This window comes from Dichomitus squalens, assembly GCF_000275845.1.
Source record: "Dichomitus squalens LYAD-421 SS1 unplaced genomic scaffold DICSQscaffold_20, whole genome shotgun sequence".
Lineage (NCBI taxonomy): Eukaryota > Fungi > Basidiomycota > Agaricomycetes > Polyporales > Polyporaceae > Dichomitus > Dichomitus squalens.
The window spans coordinates 462,141-487,685 of NW_006766902.1; the positions used below are offsets into that span (position 1 = coordinate 462,141).

The 25,545-nt window shown below is 58.1% G+C and overlaps 10 protein-coding genes and 1 non-coding gene across 11 annotated transcripts; 6 read left to right on the top strand and 5 right to left on the bottom strand.

The window, feature by feature from the left end:
• Positions 1 to 441: 441 nt before the first annotated feature.
• Positions 442 to 2,194, bottom strand: DICSQDRAFT_181373 (uncharacterized protein). The gene is made up of 5 exons (XM_007366822.1): positions 2,145 to 2,194; positions 2,038 to 2,094; positions 1,838 to 1,985; positions 1,275 to 1,786; positions 442 to 1,225 (listed from the first exon to the last, which is right to left on the bottom strand). The coding sequence occupies exons 1-5, from the start codon at positions 2,175 to 2,177 to the stop codon at positions 641 to 643; spliced, it is 1,335 nt and encodes a 444-aa protein (XP_007366884.1). The 5' UTR covers positions 2,178 to 2,194; the 3' UTR covers positions 442 to 640.
• Positions 2,195 to 2,292: 98 nt separating this feature from the next.
• On the bottom strand, positions 2,293 to 2,386 carry DICSQDRAFT_t108. The gene has a single exon. It is a non-coding gene; the product is annotated as a tRNA-Ser (tRNA).
• Positions 2,387 to 3,418: 1,032 nt separating this feature from the next.
• On the bottom strand, positions 3,419 to 5,388 carry DICSQDRAFT_137547 (HAD hydrolase). Its single transcript, XM_007366823.1, has 13 exons — positions 5,271 to 5,388; positions 5,165 to 5,211; positions 5,024 to 5,109; positions 4,948 to 4,966; positions 4,827 to 4,895; positions 4,650 to 4,771; positions 4,546 to 4,599; positions 4,442 to 4,490; positions 4,105 to 4,377; positions 3,921 to 4,054; positions 3,849 to 3,862; positions 3,778 to 3,792; positions 3,419 to 3,716 (listed from the first exon to the last, which is right to left on the bottom strand). Exons 1-13 carry the CDS (start codon positions 5,377 to 5,379, stop codon positions 3,559 to 3,561), a joined length of 1,149 nt encoding a protein of 382 aa, XP_007366885.1. The 5' UTR covers positions 5,380 to 5,388; the 3' UTR covers positions 3,419 to 3,558.
• A 334-nt stretch (positions 5,389 to 5,722) lies between these two features.
• On the top strand, positions 5,723 to 7,504 carry DICSQDRAFT_171179 (uncharacterized protein; the record flags this gene model as incomplete). Its single annotated transcript, XM_007366824.1, has 2 exons — positions 5,723 to 6,590; positions 7,029 to 7,504. 2 exons carry the CDS (start codon positions 5,723 to 5,725, stop codon positions 7,502 to 7,504), a joined length of 1,344 nt encoding a protein of 447 aa, XP_007366886.1.
• A 518-nt stretch (positions 7,505 to 8,022) lies between these two features.
• On the top strand, positions 8,023 to 10,291 carry DICSQDRAFT_88008 (uncharacterized protein). Its single transcript, XM_007366825.1, has 4 exons — positions 8,023 to 8,273; positions 8,497 to 9,589; positions 9,651 to 10,133; positions 10,186 to 10,291. Exons 1-3 carry the CDS (start codon positions 8,047 to 8,049, stop codon positions 10,041 to 10,043), a joined length of 1,713 nt encoding a protein of 570 aa, XP_007366887.1. The 5' UTR covers positions 8,023 to 8,046; the 3' UTR covers positions 10,044 to 10,133; positions 10,186 to 10,291.
• A 2,680-nt stretch (positions 10,292 to 12,971) lies between these two features.
• DICSQDRAFT_171182 (kinase-like protein) lies at positions 12,972 to 14,543 on the bottom strand (the record flags this gene model as incomplete). Its single annotated transcript, XM_007366826.1, has 6 exons — positions 12,972 to 13,168; positions 13,236 to 13,311; positions 13,369 to 13,532; positions 13,589 to 13,822; positions 13,878 to 14,224; positions 14,281 to 14,543. 6 exons carry the CDS (start codon positions 14,541 to 14,543, stop codon positions 12,972 to 12,974), a joined length of 1,281 nt encoding a protein of 426 aa, XP_007366888.1.
• Positions 14,544 to 14,675: 132 nt separating this feature from the next.
• DICSQDRAFT_62914 (DNA mismatch repair protein MutL) lies at positions 14,676 to 16,307 on the top strand (the record flags this gene model as incomplete). The annotated part of the gene is made up of 8 exons (XM_007366827.1): positions 14,676 to 14,826; positions 14,879 to 14,965; positions 15,021 to 15,232; positions 15,285 to 15,473; positions 15,524 to 15,687; positions 15,739 to 15,856; positions 15,906 to 15,990; positions 16,036 to 16,307. The coding sequence occupies 8 exons, from the start codon at positions 14,676 to 14,678 to the stop codon at positions 16,305 to 16,307; spliced, it is 1,278 nt and encodes a 425-aa protein (XP_007366889.1).
• A 1,045-nt stretch (positions 16,308 to 17,352) lies between these two features.
• Positions 17,353 to 18,573, top strand: DICSQDRAFT_63095 (uncharacterized protein; the record flags this gene model as incomplete). The annotated part of the gene is made up of 4 exons (XM_007366828.1): positions 17,353 to 17,897; positions 17,957 to 18,126; positions 18,188 to 18,333; positions 18,406 to 18,573. The coding sequence occupies 4 exons, from the start codon at positions 17,353 to 17,355 to the stop codon at positions 18,571 to 18,573; spliced, it is 1,029 nt and encodes a 342-aa protein (XP_007366890.1).
• Positions 18,574 to 18,744: 171 nt separating this feature from the next.
• DICSQDRAFT_181378 (NAD(P)-binding protein) lies at positions 18,745 to 20,419 on the bottom strand. The gene is made up of 5 exons (XM_007366829.1): positions 20,137 to 20,419; positions 19,730 to 20,068; positions 19,217 to 19,670; positions 19,066 to 19,155; positions 18,745 to 18,994 (listed from the first exon to the last, which is right to left on the bottom strand). The coding sequence occupies exons 2-5, from the start codon at positions 20,032 to 20,034 to the stop codon at positions 18,884 to 18,886; spliced, it is 960 nt and encodes a 319-aa protein (XP_007366891.1). The 5' UTR covers positions 20,035 to 20,068; positions 20,137 to 20,419; the 3' UTR covers positions 18,745 to 18,883.
• A 2,650-nt stretch (positions 20,420 to 23,069) lies between these two features.
• On the top strand, positions 23,070 to 23,969 carry DICSQDRAFT_107588 (uncharacterized protein). Its single transcript, XM_007366830.1, has 2 exons — positions 23,070 to 23,521; positions 23,584 to 23,969. The coding sequence occupies exon 1, from the start codon at positions 23,142 to 23,144 to the stop codon at positions 23,478 to 23,480; it is 339 nt and encodes a 112-aa protein (XP_007366892.1). The 5' UTR covers positions 23,070 to 23,141; the 3' UTR covers positions 23,481 to 23,521; positions 23,584 to 23,969.
• Positions 23,970 to 24,004: 35 nt separating this feature from the next.
• Positions 24,005 to 24,558, top strand: DICSQDRAFT_127739 (uncharacterized protein; the record flags this gene model as incomplete). Its single annotated transcript, XM_007366831.1, has 3 exons — positions 24,005 to 24,020; positions 24,056 to 24,283; positions 24,350 to 24,558. 3 exons carry the CDS (start codon positions 24,005 to 24,007, stop codon positions 24,556 to 24,558), a joined length of 453 nt encoding a protein of 150 aa, XP_007366893.1.
• Between the last annotated feature and the right edge of the window lie 987 nt (positions 24,559 to 25,545).

Consider the following 25,545-nt stretch of genomic DNA (forward strand, 5'->3'; position numbering starts at 1 on the left):
AACCAAATCTGGGACTGGTTCCCGCCCAAATCTATACTCACCGTGCCCATGGGTGTGCCCCATTTCTGGTGTACAACAAGGCGACATATATCTCCTTCTCTCAGCAACTTTATATGGTGAGATTTTGACACTGAGCCCTGATAGTCATCGACACAGTGTGGAAGGGTAGTTCTTGCGCTCAAGCAATCGGGCGTTTAGATGTCCACATACCATATCCGGGTTCGGCTATCCTCGGCAACAGCAATTTCGTTCCATACGAGGGAATTAAGCGCTGTCCCGAGGACCGAGGGACGTGCGATAAGAGAAATTTGGGACGATTGTCCCCGATCCCTCTCACACATAGTTGGATTACCATGAAACTTAGGCGTGCAATGCCTTGTTGTGTACCATACATAATGGCATTGTCCGATATGGGCTGCACAGGTAGGGGATGGTTTGGGATGAGCGACAACACTTGACTGTCCCGAGGACCCGTGTATGACTGTATTCTTGCCATGTTTGACAAATATTGCTCAAGCACTCAGACACGTATGCATCACGACAGCTTCGTCCACGGGAATAGGCTAAGTGGTATCAACGGGACGACAACAGCGAAGACGCATGAGACCCATCACACCTATACCTTTGCTAGTCGCGAAACCTAGCTCAAGCCAACCTTCATATCGTCTACCCTTCTTCCCAGCCCGTCGATCCTATCCTCGAGCTCCCTTACATTTCCCTTCACAAGCTTCTCATTCTCCGCTAAACTCTTCTCCACACCCTCGACGGCCTTTTGCAGATCTACAAGCGCAGCGCGCGTGCGCCGTTGCTCCTCCTCGAGGCCCTCGAGAGTCTTCTGGAACCCCGCCGCGGAAGTGTGCAGTGTCGAGAGCGTCCGCAGCCGCGTGAGGATGTGCGGAATGTGCGGGAGGAGCGGCGCGAGGCGGGTCAAGATTGGGGCCAGCTGCTCTTGCAGTGCCGTCGATGACGCGGAGGACGCGGGTGCGGGGAGGGCGGTAGATGGCGAGGCGACGGAGGGGGAGGCAGGGTTCGCGGCGGAGTGGTGTACGCCACGGCGTTGCGCGCCGTGGGCTTGGCTGGAGGTCGCATTCGCGCGCTCGAACTCGGCGTTCAAGAGCTTGATTCGTCTTGAAATGGAATCGATGTGGCGGGGTTGGGTGAGGAGGGTAAGTTGGGCGTTCAGACGCGTAAGGAGAGGCAGGAGCGGTGGGGGTAGTGGAGAAAGCTACCAGAGGGTGAGGCAAGAAAGCAGTGCAGGTCATCATCGAACACACCTCGTCCAACGTAGCATTCGATGACCCCACAAGCTTCTCCAGCTCGCCGACGCGCCTATCCATCTCAGCGACATCCCTGGCCTGCGGCTCCTTCAGCTTCGGGGGAGCGGCTTCGGTCTTTCTCTCCGCCTCTGCCTTTGTCCCCTCTTCCTTATCCTCCGCTGTCACCTTGACAACATCGTCGTCCTCCGCGTCCGTCGTCTCGCCGAGTACGACGCTCACGAGCTTTCCCCGACCTTCGCGTGCCTTGCTGATCTTGTCTATCCGCCGCTTCACATCCACCATCCCGCGGATGAGCTCACCGGGATCTGCATTGCCGCTCTCTTTCTCCTTGCGCAGCAGAGGATTCGTAGGGTCTGATAGCTCGACCTCGAGTGCTGCGACTTCCGCCTGGAGGAGACGAAGGCGCTGAGATAGTGGGAGGGGACCTTGTGTTGGGGAAGGAGGTCCTGACTGTTCTTCCCCGGTGGGCGAGGGCGGGTAGACATATTGTATCTTCGGACGGCGATGTTCTACAACACGTCAAAGGTCATATCATGTTGAAGCACGGAATGGAGACGTACTCTTCTCAGCTTTCCTGAACTTCCTCGATGCATCGTCCGGGTCTACGCTGCTAGAGTCCAATTCCTCTCGCCCTGTCCCAGTTTCGGACTTCCCCCGCCCATGCCCTCTCGTAGGTGCACCGGATTCATCATCACTCGAGTCGCCTTTCTACCGAGACGCGTCAATCGGATGATCTAAGGCTAGTATGATCTGAACTGACGCTGTCCTGAGCACTTGGAAAGACGTCCTCAGTTTCATAGACGTCAGGCGCTGTATCCTGATCAGCGTATCAGTATCGGCGGTCTTGAACATACTCAAGATACTGACAATATCCGGGAGATTAGCGTACTTGGCACTCATAACGGTGGTAAGGGGACGGAGTAGGTGGGGGTGGGGCACTCGGTCAAGACGCGACACGCGCGCCAGAAAGCCTTGACGGGCAGCCTTAATGCCAAATGGCTCAGGGCCAAAAAAGCGTCACCTGAGCGATTCGAACACTCGCGGGCAAAGCCCAACCGCTAGCAGCCATGAATAGCAGGCGATCCCGTTAACCACTCCGGCAAAGTGACCTCCATTTTATGGCTGCAGACGCATTGGTGAAGGGTTCATTATTCCGATATCTACTCACAAGTCTACACGTTCCACAATTCGTGACCTCCGCAGGAGCCATGTCCGCGCAGAAGTACATGCTGGATACTATCTTGCAAAGCAATCTGTCTCTTGTTAAGCTCGCTGTATTCATCTACCATACAACTCCCCTCGTATCAGATGACTACGATTTTCCCTTCGCGTCATGAAAACAGCGACACTAGCGGTCTCTGTCCAATGGCAGCTAGCGAAGAACAAACCCGATTGCTGCAGAGTATCTCAATGGCTGACTCTAAGCATCAGCGATTGCAGGTACATACTACCCGAAGTGTCATACTAAGTGGCATGTCCGTCAGGTCAGCCGCCTTCGTGGAGAGGGTGAGGTTCTCGGGTATGGCGCCTCGGTGGCCTGTGCGACGTGCGTAGGGATGTAACAGAAGACGATCGGCCTTCATTCGGCGACAAGAAGTGCGAAGAGAGCATGCACGGCGCTGTTCTCAAAGGACTTCAGAGTGTCCTTGAACATAACCTTCTAAGAAATGTTGATCCCCGGATACCACATAACGCATGAGGACTACGGCGTACGTGGTGACAGGAATGGCCAAGGTGAGTGGTCGGCCGAGTTTACTCACCTCGAGACGCGGGGTGACTTACTACACGATCGTCGCGCAAGATCGGGCGCAGGATCCTGATATAGTCGCCAGATCATTCGAAGCAGACTCGGAGAATACAGACGTCTACCTGTCGGTTCAGTCCTGCATGATGAAGCGGAAACAAAAGACGGTGTTGGGCTCAATCCTTGTGTGGTTCTGGTAAAAGTCGTGAGGCTGAAACTCGACTTCTTGCCCTTAGAAGGTGCTGCGCCTAGCACTTCTTGCCCTCCTGCAGGTGCTAAGGACGCTTCTAGAAGGGCGTATCTTCGGCAACTCACCGGACGAGAGTTATGGTGATTGGAGGACGAGCGTTGACATCCTGTTACTAAACTAGAGTCGGTCTCAGCGACTGAGGGTCTCAGCGAAAAGATAGGTTTCATTCAACAGCTATACCCAATCGGAATGGCATCAACGATGAGAAACAGGTGCATATGCTATCAATGCATCTGAAGGGAGAATATCAGTGGCAAAAACTCTATAGCGCCAATAGACGTCCAATGCTACTTCCTCATTTCTCGTTCAATCGCCCACCTGACTGCTTCCTCAACATCCTCCGCGATGTATGAAGGCGTATGTGTGGGAGGGCCACGTGAAGGGTCATACACGCCGGTCTTCACAAGTACCGAAGGCCAGCCTGCTGCATTTGCGCCGGCAATGTCTACGTGCATATTAGCCTGCGCACACCATGGGCCGCTTCAGTTGGCCTGTTAAGAACATACCTGACTCCGGATTGTCTGCAATCATGGGCATTAGCACGGTGCACAGCATAAACTACATTCTCGATACGTACCTCCTACCATGTAGCTAGGAGCGAATTTTCGGTCAGCCCGCTTGCAAAAGCGGTATAAAGGCCGGGGCTTACACGCGAGGCATTGCGTCCACTCTATCGCCGCTGAACTCCTCAAGTCGGTCTCTGAGAACACTCTCTGCGAACTCGTACGTCGCCTTCGTCGGCTTGCCGTACTGTACGCATGGGTACCGAGCCCCGACGACAGCCTATCTCAAAGTTCACACTGACTCTTTTCCCCGAAGATAGGACCACGCACCTGATAGACGGCCTGGAAAGCTTCGCGGAACGCTCCTTGTCCAAGCCGTGGCTGTGGAAAGTCCGACTTCCACAACAGATCGGGATTACAAAGCACCAGTTCGACCGGCGGTAGCGACTGCTGGTTGGAAGTGGGTGACGGGTCGAGGTATGGACCGCCGACAATTCCGCGGGAACGGATGACGTCAAGGATCACTTGGATGTCGAGCGACCAGTTACGTGGGTCGTGGAAGACGAAGATCGCCGATATTGGGATGCCAGAGAAGTCTGCCGGCTGTAGAGAGTGACATAGGGATGGGAGATGTCCGTTGACCTGGGAATGATGCAGACGTTCTTACCTTCACGGAAGCGCGTTCTTCGGGTGTCAGGTTATGGAACGGCCAGACTCTGAATTAAAGTACGTGAGTACATTCGAGCGGGGGGCCGACGGGGGCTGTCCTACTCGGGTTTCCAAGCGAGGACATCGAGTGTGGTGTAGGCATGCTTGAACCCATAGCTGTTCGGACGTCAGATTGATGGACACATAACAACCCTCCACTGGCATACTCTTCAGCGACCTTGCGAATTTCATCATTACGACCACCAAGGACTAGAACGGGTTTGTCGGCATACTTATGCACGACTGATTTGAGGATGGTGTGAGCCTGCACAATCTGATTGCTATGGATCTGTCGGACTATGCGATCAGAGGGTCTCCAAGTAATCACAATTGCGCGTGCGTACCTCTACCCCGAGCTGAGAGCTGAGCTTGTGTCGTCGGGCCTCCTCCCCTAGTCCACCTCCATTGGTCAACTGTCAAGGACCTTGTGAACGTGAGATGACACAGGAGGACCCTGAGACTCACCAATATGAAAGGTATCGTCCTTGTGCCATCGTGAGCAACATGAGTAAGATATATCGCTAGAACTGTAGATACTTACACTCCCATTGGATTGACACCGTTGAGCATATCGAGAGCCCGTCGTGCGGCGGGGATGGTGTGAGGTCCCCGGAGTAGAACGCCATCCTACACATGTCATTATGAGTGCGGTGAACTGGAACACACTCTCGACTGTCCCTACTATGTCAAAGGCGAACGCGAGTGGGGGCAGCCTCGGACGTGACGACGCTTGGCATGATTTCGAGCTGTCAATAAAGTACTCGCTGGCGAGTCGGGGTGCAACTTACATTGGATGTACCGGACTGGGGATGTGTGAGTCCGCAGGCTCCTACATCGTGCGGAAGGACTCGATAAAGCATGCCTAACCACAAACATCGACGGTGCTCGCTTGATCATGAGGCCTGAGGGTCTGCGGGTCTGCAAAACGACTCTAGTCTTGACGGTACTAGGACCTCGGGCCGACGCTGAGCGCTGAAGGTTTCTCGGCGCTTCTCGGCGCTCCCGGCTGCCGCGCCACCGCATGGATTCCGTTTTCGCAAACCTCATTAAAGTCTCTACTTTCCAGGACTGCAGCCCGGACTCATTGGGCCGCTGGCCACTCACACCTCTGTGAGGAGAAGATCGGTACGTATAATATGGATAGCTGAATGATACAAGCATTCACGCAGTCTCACAGGACGTGATGGCCTTGGTGGCCCTTGCCAGCCGGCACACTTCGCGGCTGGGATCCAAGCTCTGCATGGCAGTCCTCGATCGGCGTAGCTTTGTTATCTCCGAGCGAACGCTGGTCCCGGGTCACTTCAATGCACTTCTGGCATCACCAACCAAGATAGACAAGGCTTGGGACCACACAGCTGCAGTATCGCAGACATTGCGGGAACATTCCACTCCAGCGTCCCATCTGACGGGAATCATAACAAGAGATCCTAACAAAGACTTGGACAACAACGTCGCTCATTCAGGACGTAAGCGCACGCTTCGCAGCATCAGGACCCTCGATCCTTCCAAGCTCAGTCGTCACGACTATCTCGACTTCTCTGGCATCGGCCCCAGCTGCGCGTATGTCGCGGTGCCGCCGGGTGCTCGCATTCCGGACGCAGCCGTCAAGACATCTCCCTTCACCTACATCCGCCTCTTCCCTCGTGGATGGCGTAGTCATACTTTCCCAACGAATGCCAAAGGGTTCCTATACTACTACAAGCCTCCACACTCTCCCCCCATGGCAGGGCAGATACGGTTCCGCTGCATGCAGTCCGATAGCCCGCAAGACTTCGCCTCAGGGTACGATCTCTGTGGGGATAACGGTCTTCCATGGAGCGTTCCGCTTGTCTTATGCGGACACACCGCCTGCTATGCACCCATTTTGGATGTCGCCCTCCGCGATGGCTTGATATCTCACAAGCTTGTGGACCTCATGCAGAAGACCCCGACCCCGCGCAAGTTGCCGGTGGCTGATCGATTGGTATATACTTTGGGTCAGCCGTTCGCTCTACGGATGGGAGCGGCGGTTGGGCCGACGATTTCGTTTCTGGGAAAAGACCGCTTTATTGCGGATGTCTTGACAACAATCTCCGGGTCGCCGTCGAAGAGAAAGCCCCTATACCAAGGTGCGTACTAGCCCTACTACATAGTGTTGGTGTCTCACTCACGCAAACGTTTGGGCACACTGTAGGTACAGTCATAAGCTGCTTTGAGCTGTCCAAGCTTCTGGAGCATGTAGGACGACGTGTAGTGGTGATCCGCATCATCCATTTGGTTGATTCGGATCCCATCCGCCCGAATCTGAAGACGCGGCTACATGAGCGTCCTGAGTCAGACAAACTGACACCACGAGTGGGAGGGTTACTGATGGGATTACGACACTCAAAAGTGAAACCTATCGCCTTTGATTGGACTCCGTCACCAAGTGGGGAGTCCAACCCATCTCTCAAGGATGTTTTGGACAATGATTATTGTCCAGGGTCTATGACAGCGTAACTCGTGCCACCCCCTCGCCGCTTTACATCTGCTTTGTCTCTAGTAGTATATAGGTTAAGGGCTCGCAGCCCAGGATCCTCGTCCCCTCGCCCTTCGGGAGCTCGCGCTCCTCGAGCTTTCATTTTTTGCCCGCTGGTTGGTGCACACCACGTCGTTCACGGTGTTGCCCAATGGGGACCACCAGCTCCTTTCTTCGGCGATCCGCTCGCCACCCCTCCGGGCATCCGTGCCCTCGCCACTCGCCACTCCTCCGGGCAGCTCGCTGCGCCCTCTCGTCGTTCCGCCTGCCCTCCGGGGCCTCTTACGCGGTGATCCGCTCACTGCTTCCTCCCCAACCCGGCCCCCCGCCCGGCCGCATCATACTCCATCCCTTCTCCTCGGGCCGGCCCGCCCTCCCTCGATGAATCCGCTCGCCATCACTCCTCCTTGGGCCCGGGCCCCGGTGCCGGCCCCCGTTTGGGTGCAATCACTTCCCTTTGGGCCGATCCTCACGCTCAGCCTCCCGAGCCTCCGGCTCTCCGCTTCACTCTCCTTCCTGGCTTGAGCTCGGCCCACCGGTCGCGCGAGAGAGCGGTGGCGACACGGACTCGGTGGTCCCGCGCAGCTTCCGTAGCGCGCGCCCAATACCATCGTTTTCCGTCCTGCCCGAGTATAGCGTGCATAGACTGGAGCTTTTGCTGGAGAACGAGAAGTTGTACGGATCTGAAGGGGGATCGAGCGAGTCGCGTACTTAGATATTTGATCATTTCGCAAATTGTATGCTCACGCGATGTCAATAAGTTCCTCTATGTAAAGAAAGAGGCGCGGCCGTGTGGAGTGGGCAGTGAACATTACTACACCTGTTCTTGGCAGTCACTGCAGGCCCTCGAAAGACCCAAACCCATGTTACTTAGCCTGGAAAGGAAGTGTAGGCGCGCGCAGGGCAGACGTCACGAGTGCGGGGAAGCTCGTGATTTCAACCGCTAACGCATGAGCATCAGCTCGACTGCCCTCCCTGCTGCTTCCGACTTGTGTGCTTCACCCCTACGCCCATGAGTTGGCCAACGTAAATACCCCGACTTCCTTCTCATCTTGTCGTCCTCCATCATGTCTAGGACCGCCGACGAGACCACACACGCTCAGTCCACTCCTCTTGTCGAGTTTCTCAACACCCTGCCATCGCCTGTCACCACTGCTCTGGTCGGGCTTGCCCCGGTCATCTCGAGATCTCGCTATCTTGCGCAGCTACTGGTATGGAAGGCTGCGTGGGAGGACTGTTGGCTGTTTCTCGCTTCGTGGTGGGCTATATGCTTGGTACCTGAGCTGGGCCTTAGGTGAGTCGCATGATCGCGGAAGTGGGCTGTCATCCGTCGAGCACATCACCGAGAAAGAGCAAGAATCCTACATGTCGCTATAGTGATACTACGTGCCACTAGACCTACCCTATGCAATGCCTAGTCCTCGCGAGGCACATGCATATACTCCCCTAACATCGAACTTGCGTCTCGGCTTTTCCTGCGTGACAGCTGCCTCAAGCTGATCCTTTGCCACGTACAGGTATCTACTGCCTCTCGCTGTACTCTTGGTATATTTCCGCCCGCGCGGAGATCCCAATATCCAACGAAGCCCTCCAACCATCACTGAGGACACCCTCCAGCGTGCAATCACCGATCTCACCACCATCCACGCTCTCCTTCCATCTTTACCTCTGCCCGTACCCTCAAAACCACTGACGGTACCTAAGCCCCTCGTCTTACTCCGCTCAATCGCTGTATTGTACATACCGTACTTCGCGCTCACGTATGTTGTCCGCATCCGCATCCTCCTCGCCCTCTTCGGCACCCTCTTTTTAACTTGGCGGGCCCGTTGGGCTGTGGTCCTCCGTGGCGCTCTCTGGCGCAGCGCACATATCCGCTGGGCTGTCTACCGCTTGTGGTCATTCCTGTCTGGGCAGTCCCTCCCCCCTCTCACGCGCTCCCCCCAAGCGCAGTCCGAAGCACGCCTCGCATCCGTCTCCTCTCCCTCATCGCTTCAGGCGCAAAAGAAACCTCTCCCAGACACAAACGTCCGGTTCCTTTTCACAATCTACGAGAACCAGCGGTGGTGGATGGGCTTGGACTGGACGGCCGCGCTCCTCCCTGGGGAACGACCTTCGTGGTGCTCGGCGTCGCAACAACCCGCGGCGCCACCGAGCGCGTTCACCCTCCCAGCGCCGACGACGGCGTATACCCCCACAGCTGACGGGAAGGGCCGCGTGAAGCGCGTCGCCCGGTGGCGGTGGGAAGAGGACGAGTGGCGTGTCGTTGTAAGGCGGGAGGGCTCGGGAACGAGTCGGGTTGAGAGGCCGGTTCCGTCGGCGAAGGAGGAGAGCGCGGCTGCCGCGAGCGCGAACAGGATTTTGAAGGCTGCGGGAAAGATGCGCTCGGGAAGCCTGGACTTGATGGAAAAAGGGACGGAGAAGGAGAGAGATGCTCAGGCAAATTCTGGAGAGGGGCATGGGTATAGTGGGGAACATGGCACGAGTCCAAACGACAGTGCGCACGATGCCAAGGATGAAGTCGAGGTCGAAGAGCCTTTCACGGACGCGGATGGGTGGGTATATGCGGACAATAAATGGGAGGGTGCGAGCAGTAAGGGTGGGATGGGCAAGGTGCGTTTGCATCGATTTTGCACAAGACAAAGGTGGGAGGGCTGACTGAGTCTCCGTTCAGTATACGCGTTATCGGCGATGGACACGCATAGCAGTCCTCACGGAGACCGTTGAGATTGTTGGACCAGGGGAGCTCGGAATTCGACGGGACGAGTTACCGGCCCCAGCGCTGGAAGCATCCGCCCCATCCTTGGTCATTCCGTCTTTGTCCCAAACAGTCGCAGCAGGCCCTCGGACTCCGCTCAAAGAACCAGCGGATAACTCGAATAACACTGCAAGCCGTCCCGGGCATTCTCGCTCGTCGTCTTCAACAGCGAGCTGGCCCCCTGCGGAGGCGATCAGCAGGGAGACAGTGACTGTCACACCAGCGAGCTCTCCTGCGGTGGACGACTCAGCGTCACGGCTAAGACAGCGGTTGAAGGCGGCTGTTCTCGGGACCGGGGACCATTCGTAAGGAAGGGATTGTGTCTTAGCGAGACGATCTATCACCTATTATATGTTGTCTGTTGTAATGCCATTGTCTCCACCGCTCAGTATCATTCACGTGAGTTGTGATGCACAATTCTCGACAACCGCTGATCAGTCGTGATTACTAGCAGGGTGCAGTGACTTCGTGGGCATAAGTGTACTTGGCAAACCATATGCTACCACCGCAGGATGTATCTCCGCACATAGCGCCTAAGAGTCACCGCTACCATTCACTCGCCAACATCTCCACGCCAATCCCATACTCGCGAAATGCTATCACGAGCCCTGTCTACCATCCGATAGAGCCATGAAATGTACTCGGTATTTGTGGTCTGGGAAGAATAATCCAAAACGACATCCCTGCGAACAGATTCCGAGAAAGGTGGGGCGTGTTTGCTCGAGGCCAAAATAGCGCTGCTCAGATGTGAACACTATCGAACTTTATCTCCGAGTTACAACGAACCTTTCCGGGGGGCTGCAACCACTGTTACGTATCACAATCCTAGCATGTCTATCTCGCGGCGCATCTCTCAAGCTGTGCATGAACGAAGATGCATTTGCTTATCTCCTGACCTTCCCCGTCATGCTTGACCAGCACCGGGGGGTCATGGGATATCCGCAGTCATGACGTTTCTCACCCGGTAGGATTGAGTTCACTCACAGCACCAAAGTTCCCAGCTGGGAATCCGGCGCAATCGTGCCTCGAGGGCAAAGCCTCGCCATGTCGTATGTATATGCCACGGTCGATCCTTGATGTGTACCGCTCTGCTGAAGGCCATCAGCACCGCGCCGTCTCCCTTTCCAGCCCAAGTCCTCTCCTGACTAGATCCTTATACAACTCTTGGCGGTATACCGAACGAAAGACGCTCCGAGATGGCCAACGTTACTAGCTCGGAGATGCAACAATTGTTCAATGTGGCGGCATACGGACTTGTATCCGGGAATCAGGCCCTTGGTGCATTGCCTAGCACCCTACTCAACACCGGCTTGTATGGTGAGCACAGCGTCTCCCGTCATACGTCTGTCGGCCGCTGAAGACGGGCTCCAGGTGTCTTGACTTTGACCACCTGTGTGGCCGGGATACTGCTTCTGTCCGTTCATCGATCAAGGACATCTCGCTCCTGCCCTACTGACACTGACCCACTCATCCCCGCAGCCCGCGCGCATGGCGGGATCTCCGGAACACCGCGCTCCTGCTCGCCACGGCCGCGATGTACGCCGGGACGACGGTCTACTTCGCGCTCAGGATCCGGCACCTCGTGACGGACGCGACGGCGGTGTACAGCAACGTCCTGCTGCTCTACTCGGACCTGCGGGCGTGCTCGAGCGGCGCGGTCGCCCCGGGCGCCGACACGCCGGCGTGCGACGCCATGGCGGACTTTGGGCTGTTCGCGGCGCCGAGCCGCATCGACTCGCAGTTCTGTGCGGGGACGGCCGCGCTCACGGTCAACGTACGTCCGTCCCTGCGTCTTGCTTGCCGCGCTCGATGCCTCAACCTTAGCTTGGACCTTGGGGCTCTGCGTGCTAGGCCGTGCTCGGGAACGCCATCCTCTCCTGGCGCGCGTGCGTGGCATGGCCGAGGAGGCGGCTGGTCCCGCTCGTCCTCACATCGCTCGTGCTCGCGACCTGTGGTGCGTCCAGAGCATGCCCGTTCAGCCGCGAGACGAGTCGCTGACCGGAGGAAGCCCTCGGCATCGCCGACACCGCGACGGCGTGCCGCGGGGCGGCGCAGGAGGACCCGCTCGAGCTGGACGGGCCGAGCGTCGGGACGCTGTTCATGGGCAAGAGCTTCGGGCTCGCGGCGTCCGCGCTGGCGCTGGCGACGAACGTCATCACGACCTCGCTCGTTGGGTTCCGGATCTGGTCAGCGCGAGAATCGCGTGTCGTCTCTCTCCGGGAGAGTGGCTGCTCACCGTCCGGGTTGCATGTAGGCAGCGGCGGGCCGCCGTCGCGGGACATATCTCCGCGCTGCAATCGGCTAGGAGCAGGGTCTGGAGCACCCTGGCGCTGGCGGTCGAGCTGGGCATCGTATACTGCGTCGTCTGGGTGAGTGCACGGACGATATAGCCCTCGGGGAGCCGTCTCATCTTGGTCCGCAGGCGGTCATGCTCGCCGCTGCAGCCGGCCTGAAGGGCTCGATCGGGTTCCTCGAAGACTTCGAGACGGGCTACGAGGAGATCGTGTACACGAAGAACCCGTCGGCGTTCGTCGACGGGTTCTGGGTCTTTGACCTGGGGGCTATGACGGCGCTCACGGTAAGCCGCCCGTTCTCATTATTGTAATGCAACGACGGCATATCCGCCACACAGGCGATCTATCCGCTGGCGGTGCTCATCATCCTCGCGCTCGACGCGTCGCACTGCGAGTCCGGGTTCGAGTACACGGAGGCGGACACGACGGGGTTCAAGAACCTCCCGGACGGCTCTGGCGGCGCCGGAAGGGTGTTCTCTCCCACGCAGTGGCGACACAAGTTTCTGCTGAGCCCGGAGCCGGCGAAGCTCGGCGGGGGCCTGCGCGGGTCGAAGGGCAGCGTGGAGGCGTTCGCGCTGCAGCAGCGGCCGCATGCTGCGTGGGAAGGCGTGGAAGGGGAGACAGAGGTGGGGAAGGGGGACGTACTGTAGGCTTCCTAGAGGATTTACCTCTCTTTGGAGTGGAGGGCGGGCTGGAGGTGATGCTGGGCTTGCCGTTGTGAGACGGCAGGTCACTCGGAAGTTGAGTGGTGTATGACTACCTAGTGTATGGCGGGCATGTACGATACGTACGACAGACGGACAACGACCAGATCCCACCTTTGAGCGCCCCAATCTGTCGAAGACATCACGTCGACGCGCGCACCGGGAGTTCGCCTGGGCCAACGACGAATCAGCCCTGCATGAAAGGCCGCCGAGACAAGGGCATCAGCACCCCATCTGCATCAGCTCGCGAACCACTCGTCCTGGAGGAGCGCCTCCGCCGTCGGCCGCTTGCCGGGGTCCATCTCGAAACACCGGGCGAGGAAGGCGCACGTCGCGTCCACGTCGCGGTCGCTCAGCTCGCGCTTGATGAACGGGAAGTTCTGGAGGTGCAGCTTCAGGAAGGGCAGCTCGGGGTCGCTCAGCTCTTCCATGTCGCCTGCGACGAGGAAAAGGGGGGTTCGAGGTTAGCGGCAGGGGCTGGGGCTGGACTGCGGGACACTCACCGTACGATGGGACCTCGGTGAGTGACGCGTTGTTTAGCTGGGGGTACACGAGTGCGCCGGTCAGGGACTGGAAGGTCTGTGGTGGGGCGTGAGTGAGTGGGGAGCACGGGGGCAGATGGACGGCGGGACGCACGAGGTGGCCGACGGCCCAGATGTTGACGGGGGGAGACCAGCGCTCGGGGGAGCCGATGTAGGCTTCTGGGGCGCAGAGGACGGGTAGGGCGTGGTAGTAGTCGAGCAGGTCGAACGCGCCGCCGTCTCTGGTGGCACGCGCCTGGTCGTCTTTGTCGAGCGTGGCTGGGCGAGGGAGGATGGGTGAGTGCGACTAGGAGCGAGGCCGTGGGCGCACTCACAGTGCTCGCAGCGGCCGAGGCGGACGGAGAGGTTGTCGAGGGAGGGGCTGAGACCGAAGGCGGGGAGGGGCTGGGCGGCGTCGATGGCGATGTTTCTCCTCGAGGGCCAGGTGCGCCCCGTCTTGGCTGGTACGTAGATCGAGGGGGGGTTGCGTCGGAGGTGGTCGACGATGCTGGATGTGACGCTCTGGGCGGTGCCTTGGTGGACGACGGTGAGGTTGTGGGAGTTGACGCCTGGAGGGGGGTGAGCACTCGGATGGAGGACGAGGGAGGGAGAGGGCGGCCAGACCTACGTGGGTTCTCCCTGTGGAGTGGATGTACTGGAGGGCGAGGAGGGTGTCCCTGATGATGCGCTTTGTGACGGGGAGGGTGAAGCGGCGGTCGGGCTGGGAGGCTTGGAGGTCGGTGAGGGCGGGGCCGAAGACGTCCTTGACGATGTGGAGGTGGGTGCCAAAGTGGATGGATCGTATTCGGTCGCAGGCTCGGGCGCCGGGGTCGCGGTTGTTCTGGGCTTGGGGGATGCTGTGGATGAAGTTGCGGATGGCTTGGCGGGGGTCATGCTTGCGTTGGAGGCTGAGGGCGGCGGAGAAGTTGTCACCAAAGGTCTCGATGGCGACGAATCTTTTCCGGGAGGAGCTGAGAGAGGGAGTGAGAGGGAGGGATGGGGAGGGGAAGGAGGAGGAGGGGCGTACGCTTTGACGGTGTGCTCTGCGAGCCAGACGATGGAGGTGAGTCTGGCGCGGAGTTTGCGCTCGATGCGGTACTTGTCACCGGCGAGGGTGATGAGTTCGGCAGGCTCGAAGGAGAGGTGGCGTGCTCTGAGGGCGGGAGCGTCTACGTCGGGGCCATTGTAGAGGAAGGCGGAGGGGAGGCGCGTCTTGTCGAGGGAGTGTTTGAAAGACAGGTAGTACCGCCAGTAGATCTTGTCGAGGAATGAGAACAAGCCGGGAGACATGGCGGCCTGCGCGGTCAGCCGTCCGCGTCAGCCGAGAAGGGCTCGCTGGACGGCCGGGTGTGACGCCACGCGATGCGACGCGTTCTGCCAGTCGACTGCTGCTCTCGCCTGCGCCGTCTGTGTTCACCGCCGATGGCCGCTCCCTCAACCCGAGATCGCTCGATCTCCGTCCTCGACGCAGGCTCGATACACAACATCTCTTCCGGCCAGGTCGTCGTCGACCTCCAGACGGCCGTAAAGGAGCTCGTCGAGAATAGCCTCGATGCCGGAGCTACTACCATCGGTATGTCCTCTCCTTCTCCTACCGTATGGCACGCCCCTTACACCCGTTTGAGACGTCCGCTTCAAGGACTACGGCCTCGACTCCTTCGAGGTTGTCGACAACGGGTCCGGCATCCCTCCCCAAGACTACGACTACATCGGTCCGTCCTTCCTTCCATCCTCCCTCTCTCTCTCACTCCAATGCGCGTATCACAGCGCTCAAGCACCACACCTCCAAGCTCGCCTCCTTCACCGACCTCCAGTCCGTGACCACCTTTGGCTTCCGCGGCGAAGCCCTCTCCTCCCTCTGCGCCCTCGCAGATTCCGTCTCCGTCACGACCGCAACCGCCGCCGATGCACCCGTGGCCACCGTCATCGACTTTGAGCGCACAGGCAAGGTGAGCAAGAAGGCCAAGGCCGCGCGTCAGGTACGCACTCCCACTCACGCACTCCGAGCTCGTCCTTCACCTGCCATCATAGAGAGGAACTACGGTCACCGTCTCAGGCCTCTTCAAGCCCCTCCCCGTCCGCCGCAAAGAGCTCGAGCGCAACGCCAAGCGCGAGTACGCCAAGGCCCTCTCCCTCCTCCACGCCTACGCCCTCGTCCCCTGCGCGCACGACAACAAGGGCGTCCGCCTCACCGTCGTCCACCACACTGCCCAGGGGTCCGTCTCCCCTCCGCCTTTCACGTCCGTCAGGAGCTGACCACATGTAGGAAGAAGAGCGTGCAGGTGCGCACGGACGGCACCCCCTCCACCCGCGCCTCCGTCTCCGCCATATGGGGCCCCAAGGCCCTCGAGCACCTCGTCGACCTCGACCTCGCCTTCCCCGTCGAGCCCGAGGCCGCTCTCTTGCGGCGCCTGGGGCCCGCGCAAGACGACGAGTGAGTGGCCCAGGTGTGTGTTGTGTCGTGCGGTCGCTCAGGCCATCGCAGGCGCGCGAACGAGGTCAAGGTCAAGGGCCTCATCTCAAAGTTTGCCGTGGGCTGCGGGCGAAATGGCACAGACCGCCAGTTCTTCTTCGTGAACGGGCGGCCGTGCGCGCCCTCGAAGGTGCGTTTAGTCACTTGGTGGGAGCGCGCGGGCGCTGACGAGAGAACAGGTGCAGAAGGCGTTCAACGAGGTGTACAGGTCGTTCAACGCGACGCAGTCGCCCTTCGTCATCGCGGACTTTATCCTCCCCACCGGTACGTGATACGCCCTCTCCGCGATGGCTGCTAAACCCCCGACAGACTCGTGCGACATCAACGTCAGCCCCGACAAGCGCACCATCCTGCTCCACAGCGAGAACAACCTCGTCCAGGCACTCAAGGTATGCACTCGAGCTCGCGTCGTGTCGTGCGCTCATCGTCGTGTAGGCTGCGCTCGAGGAGACGTACGCGCCCTCGCGATCGACGTTCGACGTCAACCCATCCCAGGCTCCGAGCAAGGCCGTTCCGGTGGCGACGCAGCGCACGCGATCCGCCAAGGAGAAGGATCTGCTGTTCCTGCCCGACGAGGATGACGCGGGGCCGACTCCGAGCAATTCGCAGTCGCAGCCGAGCTCACAGCGGCTGGCCGACGACGACGAGGCGATGCTCGGCGAAGGCGCAGCGGGGGACTCTGCGTTCGGAGAGCCTGCGCTCTTGTTCGAGTCTTCGCAGTCGCAGGCTTCGCGCGCGCCGGCGGATGAAGTCGCAGCCGGCGAAGAGAAGGAGCGAGAGGCGGGTGCGGCGGAGGCGGAGGACGAGGCGCCCCGATCGCCTACCGTCACACAGATCGTTGCCGCGAACGCTCGCTCGCGGGCAGAGGCGGACGAGGATGCACTCATGGAAGACCAGAATCGGTTCTCAGGCGAGGAGGAGCGAGAACGAGAGGATGGGCCGACGACGAGCCAAGTGCCGCTAGCGAGACTGCTCGCGCAGCGGCGAAAGGCAGCAGCGCGCCCAGCCGACGACGACGCAGACGCAGACGAAGGGTCACCCGGTGACGTGGCCATGGACGAAGCGCAAGACAAGCCCGCCGACGAGGGCGAGGACGGGCCGACGAGGAGCCAGGTGCCGCTGGCGCGAATGCTCGCGGAGCGACGACAGACTGCAGCGCGCCCAGCCGATGATGACGAACCGCCGATACCCTCGCTCAGGCCGCCCGTGCGCCCCGTCGCGCGCGCGCCCGAGTCGGTGCGCGCCAAGGCGGGCGGGAGCGGCTCGGCGCGGGGTGGGGGTGGAGGCGAGCAGATGGTCCTGAGCACGGCGGGCGCGTCGTGGGCTTTGCGGAAGAGGACGGACGGGCCGGGAAGCGCGGAGCGGCCGACGAAGAAGAGCAGGGCGGATGTGAGGGAGGGGAAGGAGGCGCAGCAGGGGTTGAGGGTGATGTTGAGCCAGTTTGCGAGGGCGGGGAGTCGCGTGGAGGTCGCTGAGGTGGACGAGAGCGAGGAGATGGAGGTTGACGAGGATGAGGGCCGTGAGGTGCGTGACGAAGACGAGTCGTTCGAAGTCGAGACGCGGGATTCGCCAGACACGGGGTTGAGCCATGGGCCAGTCGACGAGGACGAACGGATGGAGGAAGAAATGCCAGAGGTGATCGACATCACGGTCGAAGACGATGTGGACCTCCCTCCTCGAACAGCCCCGCGAGCAACACGGAGCAACGTAGGCAGCTCTTCCGTCTCTGCCACCAGCGACGAGATCGTTCGCACTGGCGGCCGTGAAACCGTCACGGTATCTTTCGACCTGTCTACCCTCAGAGCGTCTTGGAAGAAGCTGCGTGAACGCCTTGCAGACGCGTTGCGAGAACGGGAGGACCGCGAACGTGAACGCGACGCCAAGACAAAGCTGGACGGCACTGCCGGACTCGCGAATGCGGATGATGAGCAGGCTGTCGAGGCGCTTTCGCGGGTGATCGACAAGCCTGACTTCGCATCGATGGAGGCCGTCGGCCAGTTCAACCTGGGCTTCATTATCGTTCGGAGGCGCAAACAAGGCGGCGAGGGAGATGGCGTGGACGACGTGGAGATGGACGATCTGTTCGTCGTCGACCAGCACGCCGCAGACGAGAAGTACAATTTCGAGACGCTCCAGCAGACGACGAAGATCAAGTCCCAGCAGTTAATCAGGTAACGCGCCATTATCTGTGTCGGTGCGCATCTCAACTCACTCGAATCGGGTTGGACAGTCCCGAAGTGCTGGAGCTCACGGCGGCGGACGAAGTCGTGGCGCTGGAAAACATCGACATTCTCCGCCAAAACGGCTTCGAGCTGGACATCGCTGAGGACCGACCCGCTGGGCAGCGCGTGCTGATGACTGCGCATCCTGTCAGTGGTAGCACCAAGTTCGATGCCAAAGGTACAATTGTCTCTTCATGGCGGGCCCTCACCAACCAGGCTAACGCATGACGGGTTCGCAGACCTCGAAGAGCTCCTGAATTTGATGCAAGACCGCCCGGCAGGACAGATGGTTCGGTGTTCGAAGGCACGCGCCATGTTCGCGATGCGCGCGTGCAGGAAGAGCATCATGATAGGTACCGCGCTGAACAAGCGGCAGATGACGTCGGTGAGTTCATCTGCTCGTTCGCCTCTGACCGACCAGAGCCCTGACATCGATCGATGTTCGTCCCTCTTTCAGGTCGTGCAACATATGGGGACAATGGACCAACCCTGGCATTGCCCTCATGGCAGACCTACCATGCGTCACCTGTCGGATTTGGTGGGCGTCGGATGGGATTTCCGGAAAGGACCTTGGAAGGTCGAATGGGGTGCATTTGGCCGTGTGGCTGCTTCAGCAGCGATATGAGCGTTCTGTGAACCTGGGAGGTGGACGAGGTGTGCTCTGATCTATTCTGTATATACTTCGATTTCTTGGCTTTGATGCGACGATCTCGTCGAGGCATGACATTCCGTTGCATGCAATCGACAACTCAGCGTCCAGCCGCTCTCTGGACGAACATCATAAAAAATGGAATCTCGTGGTCATCCTCGCCTCGTATCTGACATGGTGTACGACTGATATGATCTGGATATCCAAGGCCGCATTGTTGTAAACACTAGCGATGTCCCGTAAGACCCATACGGTACCGAGCGAGATCCACAAGCAGGGACGTATGCTATAGGTACTCTTTCACCTGTTCCTCCAGCCACACCCAGAGTTTCTCTTGCTGCTCGCGATCGTACGCGGAAGGGTGCGGCTGCCCAGGGCGCGCCCAGGGACGAATGTACTGTAAGAGACAGAGCAAGGACGGTCATATAACATGCCCGCGGTTTCAGTCATCGTGCTTCAGAGACTCACCTTCCCGTTATACTCGAGTGCTTCCGGAGCTGTTCCTGCGTAGAGCGGGGTAAGTACTCCGTACGACACCGGGTACATAACGAACTTCTCCTGCGTAGATAGCGAGTCAGACGCCGTCTCTCCTCCTCGCGGAGGCAACAAGCTCACGCACGTAAAGTATGATATACCAAGGCTTCTTGCCCCGGAAGATGTCGCTTCTGATATGACCAGGGTCGACCGCAATGCTTACAACGTTCTCACCAGCCTCCGCTGCACGCTTTGCCACATACGCCGACAACTGGATCTGCGCGAGCTTACTCTGGCCGTACAGGTCAAATGTCCCGGCCTTGCGGCGGTCAGGGCCTTCGGTAAATGTGGAGAAGTCGAGACGACCGTTCACGAGGAGGTTCGCGGAAGACGAGGTCCAGATGATTCGTGAGGGGCTTGTTTGCGACTGGGATAAGGGGCTGGGGGAAGTGAGGAGAGGGTAGAGGAGGCGGAGGAAGAGGTGGTGCCCGATTACGTTCACGCCGAAAGTTGCGTCGTACTTTTGGGCAGTGATCTGATCAAGAGGCGGGTACATGATGCCAGCATTGATAAAGAGGATGTCGATGTGCGACTCGCGTCTACGGCCATACATGTCGTCAGCAAAGGAATACAACTCAGAAACGACTGAAAGGCTGACTGAGCGAAGTCTTGTGCGGATCTTTGGACGGCAACCAGATCGTTCAAGTCAAGCTGGAGAAACTCGGCGGTCTTCCCGGTATCTTCCTTCAAAGCCCGGATCGCCTCCTCGCCCTTCTGCTGAGAACGAGCTGCAAGGTAGACCTTTGCGTTCTTGCGAAGGAGAGACTTGATCATCTCGAACCCGATTCCGGAGTTTCCTCCAGTGACGAGAACGATTTGGCCTGATAGGTCAGGTATATCCTCCGGATGCCATTTGGAGGCTGGAGGGAAGGCTTGTCTACACCACTGGATAGGATGGGACATATCGGTATGCAACGAGAGCTATGATGTTGCTGGGGTGGGTGATATACGTTTTTCCGAACACTGATCGTGGCTCTTATAGCTGTGGTTCATACGGCCTCATAGATCAAATACGAGAGTCCCGGGATCAGCGCTGCGGAAGTTGGTTGCCAGCTGATTACCATTTGCCGATGAACATGGCAGAACCATGGCAAAGTTTCCGACGAAATCGGAAAGGTAGAATGACGGAGAAAGACGGTGGATGTGTACAGTGCTGAACAAGCCTCGCGTCAGCTATTCGGATGCAATTCTATGCGTCTATCATCGGAGCGCCTCTGCCACTACTGGCATGGCAGAAGACCGGAGACGTTACGTTACGATCCTACTACGGGTATCATAGGGAGAGCGTGGAGACATGACTATGCTCCGAAGCGCGCTGTATCGTGTGCAAGAGTTCGGTAGGTTAAGTTTGGTCGTGATGGCATGTACATATGCGGTCGAGTCCGTCGAGAGAAGAACGACGAGTTCAACGCATATCCCAAGCGCCCGCCACGATAACTTGCGCCATTAGTGTCTTGTGGCACCGTCTGGTGGCATGCATGCTGCCATGCTCTCCTTCCAAACCTCTCCTCTCCTCTTTTTGCCGTCGCAGCCCAAACACGCGTATGAATATCCTGTTATGATATACAATGCCGCACTGTCCCACTCCTCGTGATTGTTGCCAATTAGTTCGACCTGAGTCATGCGGAAAATGATCCATGGACTTCCAGTGCATGGCATAGCCATTACCCGCTCCGCTTGTCTGTTACTGGAGCTGTCTACTTTTCTCAGTGATACGTGGTGAGGCACGACGAGGAGGCGTACAAGGATCGCTCGTAAGGAAATTGTGAGTTGATCATCATTCACAAGGCGTCGTTATGAAGGCGTTGAACTGAGCTGTAGATGCACTTCTAGGATGTTATGGCCCATTTCCGCGCCCCACGTACCGGATGAGGTAGATGCGTAGCTCGAGGACTCACGCCCGCTCTTAGCTGTGCTGCACCGGGCTGCTCCACAGCCTCCGACATGTGTATGGACGCTCGTTTAGGCGTGCACTCTAGGCCACCCGTACAAAAGACTCCGCCCACGTAATGGGTGCTTCCGTAGCTCGACGAGTCTCGTACTAGAGCCAACCCCTCTGACCTCGGGACCTTGTCCGTCATGTCACCTTTCTTGCCACTATATAGTCTTTTCCATAGTTTCTCTCAGAGACTCCGCGCTGCTGCAGGGTCCAGTGATGCTCAGTCCGAAGATGCTCCACCTCCACCTCCCAAAGACGACCGGATTGTCGTGCCTATGGGAAAGGATAGGGATAACAGGACCTCTACGTTGGCGGTGCGTATGGGCGCGGTCTGTCCGGCTTCTACTAAATGACAGTCCCGGTGTAGCAGCCGACACGAGGGCCGAAGTCAACATCTGACGTCGGTGTCCAAACATACGGCATGCCTCACGCAGGGATTCGGCTTCCAATCGAACTTTGGATAGACATATTCGCGACGGTAGGAGATGAGTCGAACTCGAACGCGACACGAGATATGCATGCCCTCGTTCTGACATGCAACGCCTTTCAAGTCGAAGCGGAGATCATACTATACCGTCGAGTGACTTTGCTCCGACACCCAGGCGATCCTCACTTCCAACGGAGATTGCACGCCTTCGCACAGGCAGTCACGCAAGCACAGCGCCCCTGGCGTGCGCCCGCCGTGCGCTCCCTCCGTCTGCACATGCCCCGCTTCCGCAGCATCGCAGCCCAAGACATGTTCAAGATGATGGTCAGCCTGGCGGATTTAGAAGTGTACTGGGATAACGACAGCCCACCGTTCCCCCTCATGTGGTCGACTCTCCGACTGCGCTACCTGAAGACGACGTTACACGGTTTCTGTCAGGTCCACCTACACCAAGAGCTCCGCCGAACTGCTCAGGACTTGAGCTGGAATCTCGGTCCAGGCCTCCAGCCATGTCCGGTCAAAGCCTTCTCGACAATCACCAGTCTCGCATTACAGATGGGCGACCTGCCTCCAGAACACAGCGTGAACACGGCCGACGTCTTACGCTACTGCAGCTGGTACAATATCACGCACCTCAACCTTTCTGCGGCACCGCGGTGGAGCACGTGTCGTGAGGTATTGCACGCGCTGGGCGCACGGCTAGTGTCGTTCAGAGTTGCGCTCGGGGCGCGGCCGTGGGCTGAGCTGCCAGGATGCTCGAGAATCCTATACGAAGCGCCTCTTTCCTGGCCGACTCACATGGTTAACCATGCAACGTTCCCTGCACTCAAACATCTTGAGGTTTACGAATCCTACGATAGGTGGGAACCTGTAAGTATGCCCACTAGCATTATTGTGCGCATTCTCTTACCGAGTCCATCATACAGAGCATGGACATTCCCACCACCAGTGACCATCTTGACGTCGACTCATGGCGAGCGTCATGCCCAGCCATTGAGACGGTCGTCTGGAAACCTGCGAGCTATCAATGCGACCAGGCAGCCCATAATGCGCGATACGAGAGGAGAGTCCGAGACGTGCACAAGGAGCTGTTCGAGGCGTGGCCGACACTGCAGCGCTTTGAACGAACGCTGCTGGAGAGTAAGAAGCGACCTTGCAGGTACACTGCCTTCATACGCGGAGAGGGCGGGAAGATCGAGCGCTTTCCTGCGATCTACGAAGCGGATTTCTGGCGGAGAGCACACTGACAACAATGGATATGGGGACTTTTCATAGCTCCGATTTGAGGCTGATCGCTAACTTACTATTACTTAGATATGTGACACTGAGGTCTGCATTTATCCCATCCCCCAGCATATGTAGCGCGTGTTGGCATAGTGTCTGGAGTAAGGTATGCGGGAAGCAACCATAGCGAGGTTCTCTAGACGATGCATCTCTTATAACACAAAGTGCTGTTGATGTACATGGTTGAGCGACGAACCCACACGGTCCGAAGATGTACTAAACACGTGTAGTAGGGCTGGCGCTTGGGGTGCTGGCACGGCTGAGACGTGTCTCTTTCGCTCTCCGACTCCATCCCGTCTTCAACTGCGTTATCGCTGGCTTGTACATCGTCAACCCCTCTTCCAAGAGCTAGTAAAGAGTATGTCTACACCAAACAAGCCCACCGCTAAAGCGATATACCCTCTGCCACTCAGCTCGACCCTCCACGACCTTGCTCTCCTCCGTGCCTCGGATCTCGACCTTGCCTCGCTTCTTCCTACTGCTCCTGTCTCAAGCTCCGGTGGAAAAGAACACAATGTGACCGATCCTGCCGTAGACGAGAGCGTCAAGCGCTCCTTGGAGTTTTCGCGTGAGGCACGCGCCGCCCTGAAGCTCCTTTACTCCGATGCCGTTGACCGCGAAGGAGCGAGAGTAGACGAGGTGCGAGAGAAGCTCGAAGACGTCATGAAGGGTCTAGATGGCAACGGCGAAGAGGAGTAATCCAGGGTCGTGTATGTGTTCGATGAGTACTGGGGCTGCTCGTACGCCATCTTCTCTCAAACGACGCACGTCCTGCTCATTATGCGAACCTCGTCTTCTCCAGTTATAACGCAATTCATACGAGTTGCCGTCTCGGCGACCTCTGTTGTCATAGGATTGCGTGTTTGCCACTTCGAGACGAATGAACGGAGCCAGGAGGCTATCACCGACGTCAGCGTGAGCACCCACCTCTCCGAGAGCTTGCTCTTCTAGCCGCGTCGTCAGCTTCTCCATCACCACTACTACCTGTTCGCTTTGGCGACGACCATGATCCTTTGTGCACGAATCAAACACGAGTGGAGCTCCTTGGCACGAAAAGCATTCCCTACAACCCCACACACCTGACGTCATCCAGCCAAGTCAGAGGATATATAGCAGCGCGATCTGCATCCCATTACCCTCACAATTCACGACTAAACCAACTCAACCAACTTTCAATTCACAATTCACCCTCCACTCCATTTCTCAATCGCACTCTAGTAACCATGTCCGGACACGACGGTACGTCTTGTGCCCGACACTCAACTGTTGTCCAGTGTCTCAATTGCGCCTCCTTGCAGAGAAGCGTGTTGCTGCTGGTCTCAAGGCCGCCATCAACAACCCCAACGTCTCCGAGGAGGCTCGTGAGCGCGCGCAAGAGCGCCTCGAGCATATGGGTGCCAGCACCGAGACCGACAACTCTGGCCGCTACGCCACTGGTACCGTTGACTCTAGCGGCCACGAGACGAACCGTGTCCTCGGCGGATACAAGGCGACTCTGCACAGTGAGCACCTTTCTGTTCAGTCTTCCATGAGTCGTGCGTCGTGGAACTTATCACGTCATCTTGCAGACCCGCGCGCGAGTGATGAGGCCAAGCAGCATGCCCGTGAGATCCTTGAGGCTGACGGCTACACTGTCGAACCGGGCCCGGGGATCACTCAGGACGAGCACCAGACCCGTGTCCTTGCAGGCTACAAGGCCGCGCTGCACAACCCGCGCGTCTCCGAGGAGGCCAAAGAGCACGCGAGGGAGTACCTTGCGGCGCACGACGCGCTCTAAGCCACTTGTCACCCAGGGTATCAACTTTGAGCCCGTCCCCTGTGTACGATAGATCGTCGCCGCCGTAGCCCCTAATTGTGTACGAGTACTGTATCATAATACATCCTGAGTCGTACTTGATGTTGTCGCGCCGTCATATTCCCACTGTGCGTTGTCCACAAGGTTGACCTGCTCAAGTCAGAATGTAGGGGCGCATTTCCTGCTAGTGTCCGGAGGCACAAAGTACGATTGATGCGGGTACCCCCACCTGTCGGGGCTCGTTCATGGCACAAAGGGGTAAACGGTCGGACTACTCCTCGTGTCGAGTGCATTTCTTCCACCTAATCATAGTCCTGCAACGTGGAATGAGTAAGAAGGCCAGACTACTATACCAGTGGATCTGTACATTGGGGTGGTTTCCGTATAGAAGCGCAAGCAGGGTCTGCCCTGGGCCTGCCAGTTGACGGTGGCACAGAACGTTCTGAGGACAGCCCATATACAGTCATACACGGGTCCTCGGGACAGTCAAGTGTTGTCGCTCATCCCAAACCATCCCCTACCTGTGCAGCCCATATCGGACAATGCCATTATGTATGGTACACAACAAGGCATTGCACGCCTAAGTTTCATGGTAATCCAACTATGTGTGAGAGGGATCGGGGACAATCGTCCCAAATTTCTCTTATCGCACGTCCCTCGGTCCTCGGGACAGCGCTTAATTCCCTCGTATGGAACGAAATTGCTGTTGCCGAGGATAGCCGAACCCGGATATGGTATGTGGACATCTAAACGCCCGATTGCTTGAGCGCAAGAACTACCCTTCCACACTGTGTCGATGACTATCAGGGCTCAGTGTCAAAATCTCACCATATAAAGTTGCTGAGAGAAGGAGATATATGTCGCCTTGTTGTACACCAGAAATGGGGCACACCCATGGGCACGGTGAGTATAGATTTGGGCGGGAACCAGTCCCAGATTTGGTTTTCGTGTAAATCTTGTACAGAAACT

Excerpts from the sequence above, each read along its gene's own strand:
- DICSQDRAFT_107588 (XM_007366830.1), top strand. The coding sequence starts at position 23,142 with ATGTCTACACCAAACAAGCCCACCGCTAAAGCGATATACCCTCTGCCA.
- DICSQDRAFT_137547 (XM_007366823.1), bottom strand. The coding sequence starts at position 5,379 with ATGATCAAGCGAGCACCGTCGATGTTTGTGGTTAGGCATGCTTTATCG. Across the intron at positions 4,772-4,826 it reads GCTCTCAGCTCGGGGTAGAG|ATCCATAGCAATCAGATTGT; the intron begins GTACGCACGCGC and ends ATAGTCCGACAG. Across the intron at positions 4,600-4,649 it reads ATTCGCAAGGTCGCTGAAGA|CTATGGGTTCAAGCATGCCT; the intron begins GTATGCCAGTGG and ends ACGTCCGAACAG.
- DICSQDRAFT_181373 (XM_007366822.1), bottom strand. The coding sequence starts at position 2,177 with ATGAGTGCCAAGTACGCTAATCTCCCGGATATT. Across the intron at positions 2,095-2,144 it reads ACGCTAATCTCCCGGATATT|GATACAGCGCCTGACGTCTA; the intron begins GTCAGTATCTTG and ends TACGCTGATCAG. Across the intron at positions 1,986-2,037 it reads TTCCAAGTGCTCAGGACAGC|AAAGGCGACTCGAGTGATGA; the intron begins GTCAGTTCAGAT and ends GCGTCTCGGTAG.
- DICSQDRAFT_181378 (XM_007366829.1), bottom strand. The coding sequence starts at position 20,034 with ATGTCCCATCCTATCCAGTGGTGTAGACAAGCCTTCCCTCCAGCCTCC. Across the intron at positions 19,671-19,729 it reads TCCGCACAAGACTTCGCTCA|ACGCGAGTCGCACATCGACA; the intron begins GTCAGCCTTTCA and ends GTATGGCCGTAG. Across the intron at positions 18,995-19,065 it reads CACTCGAGTATAACGGGAAG|TACATTCGTCCCTGGGCGCG; the intron begins GTGAGTCTCTGA and ends TGTCTCTTACAG.
- DICSQDRAFT_88008 (XM_007366825.1), top strand. The coding sequence starts at position 8,047 with ATGTCTAGGACCGCCGACGAGACCACACACGCTCAGTCCACTCCTCTT. Across the intron at positions 8,274-8,496 it reads GTACCTGAGCTGGGCCTTAG|GTATCTACTGCCTCTCGCTG; the intron begins GTGAGTCGCATG and ends TGCCACGTACAG. Across the intron at positions 9,590-9,650 it reads GTAAGGGTGGGATGGGCAAG|TATACGCGTTATCGGCGATG; the intron begins GTGCGTTTGCAT and ends GTCTCCGTTCAG.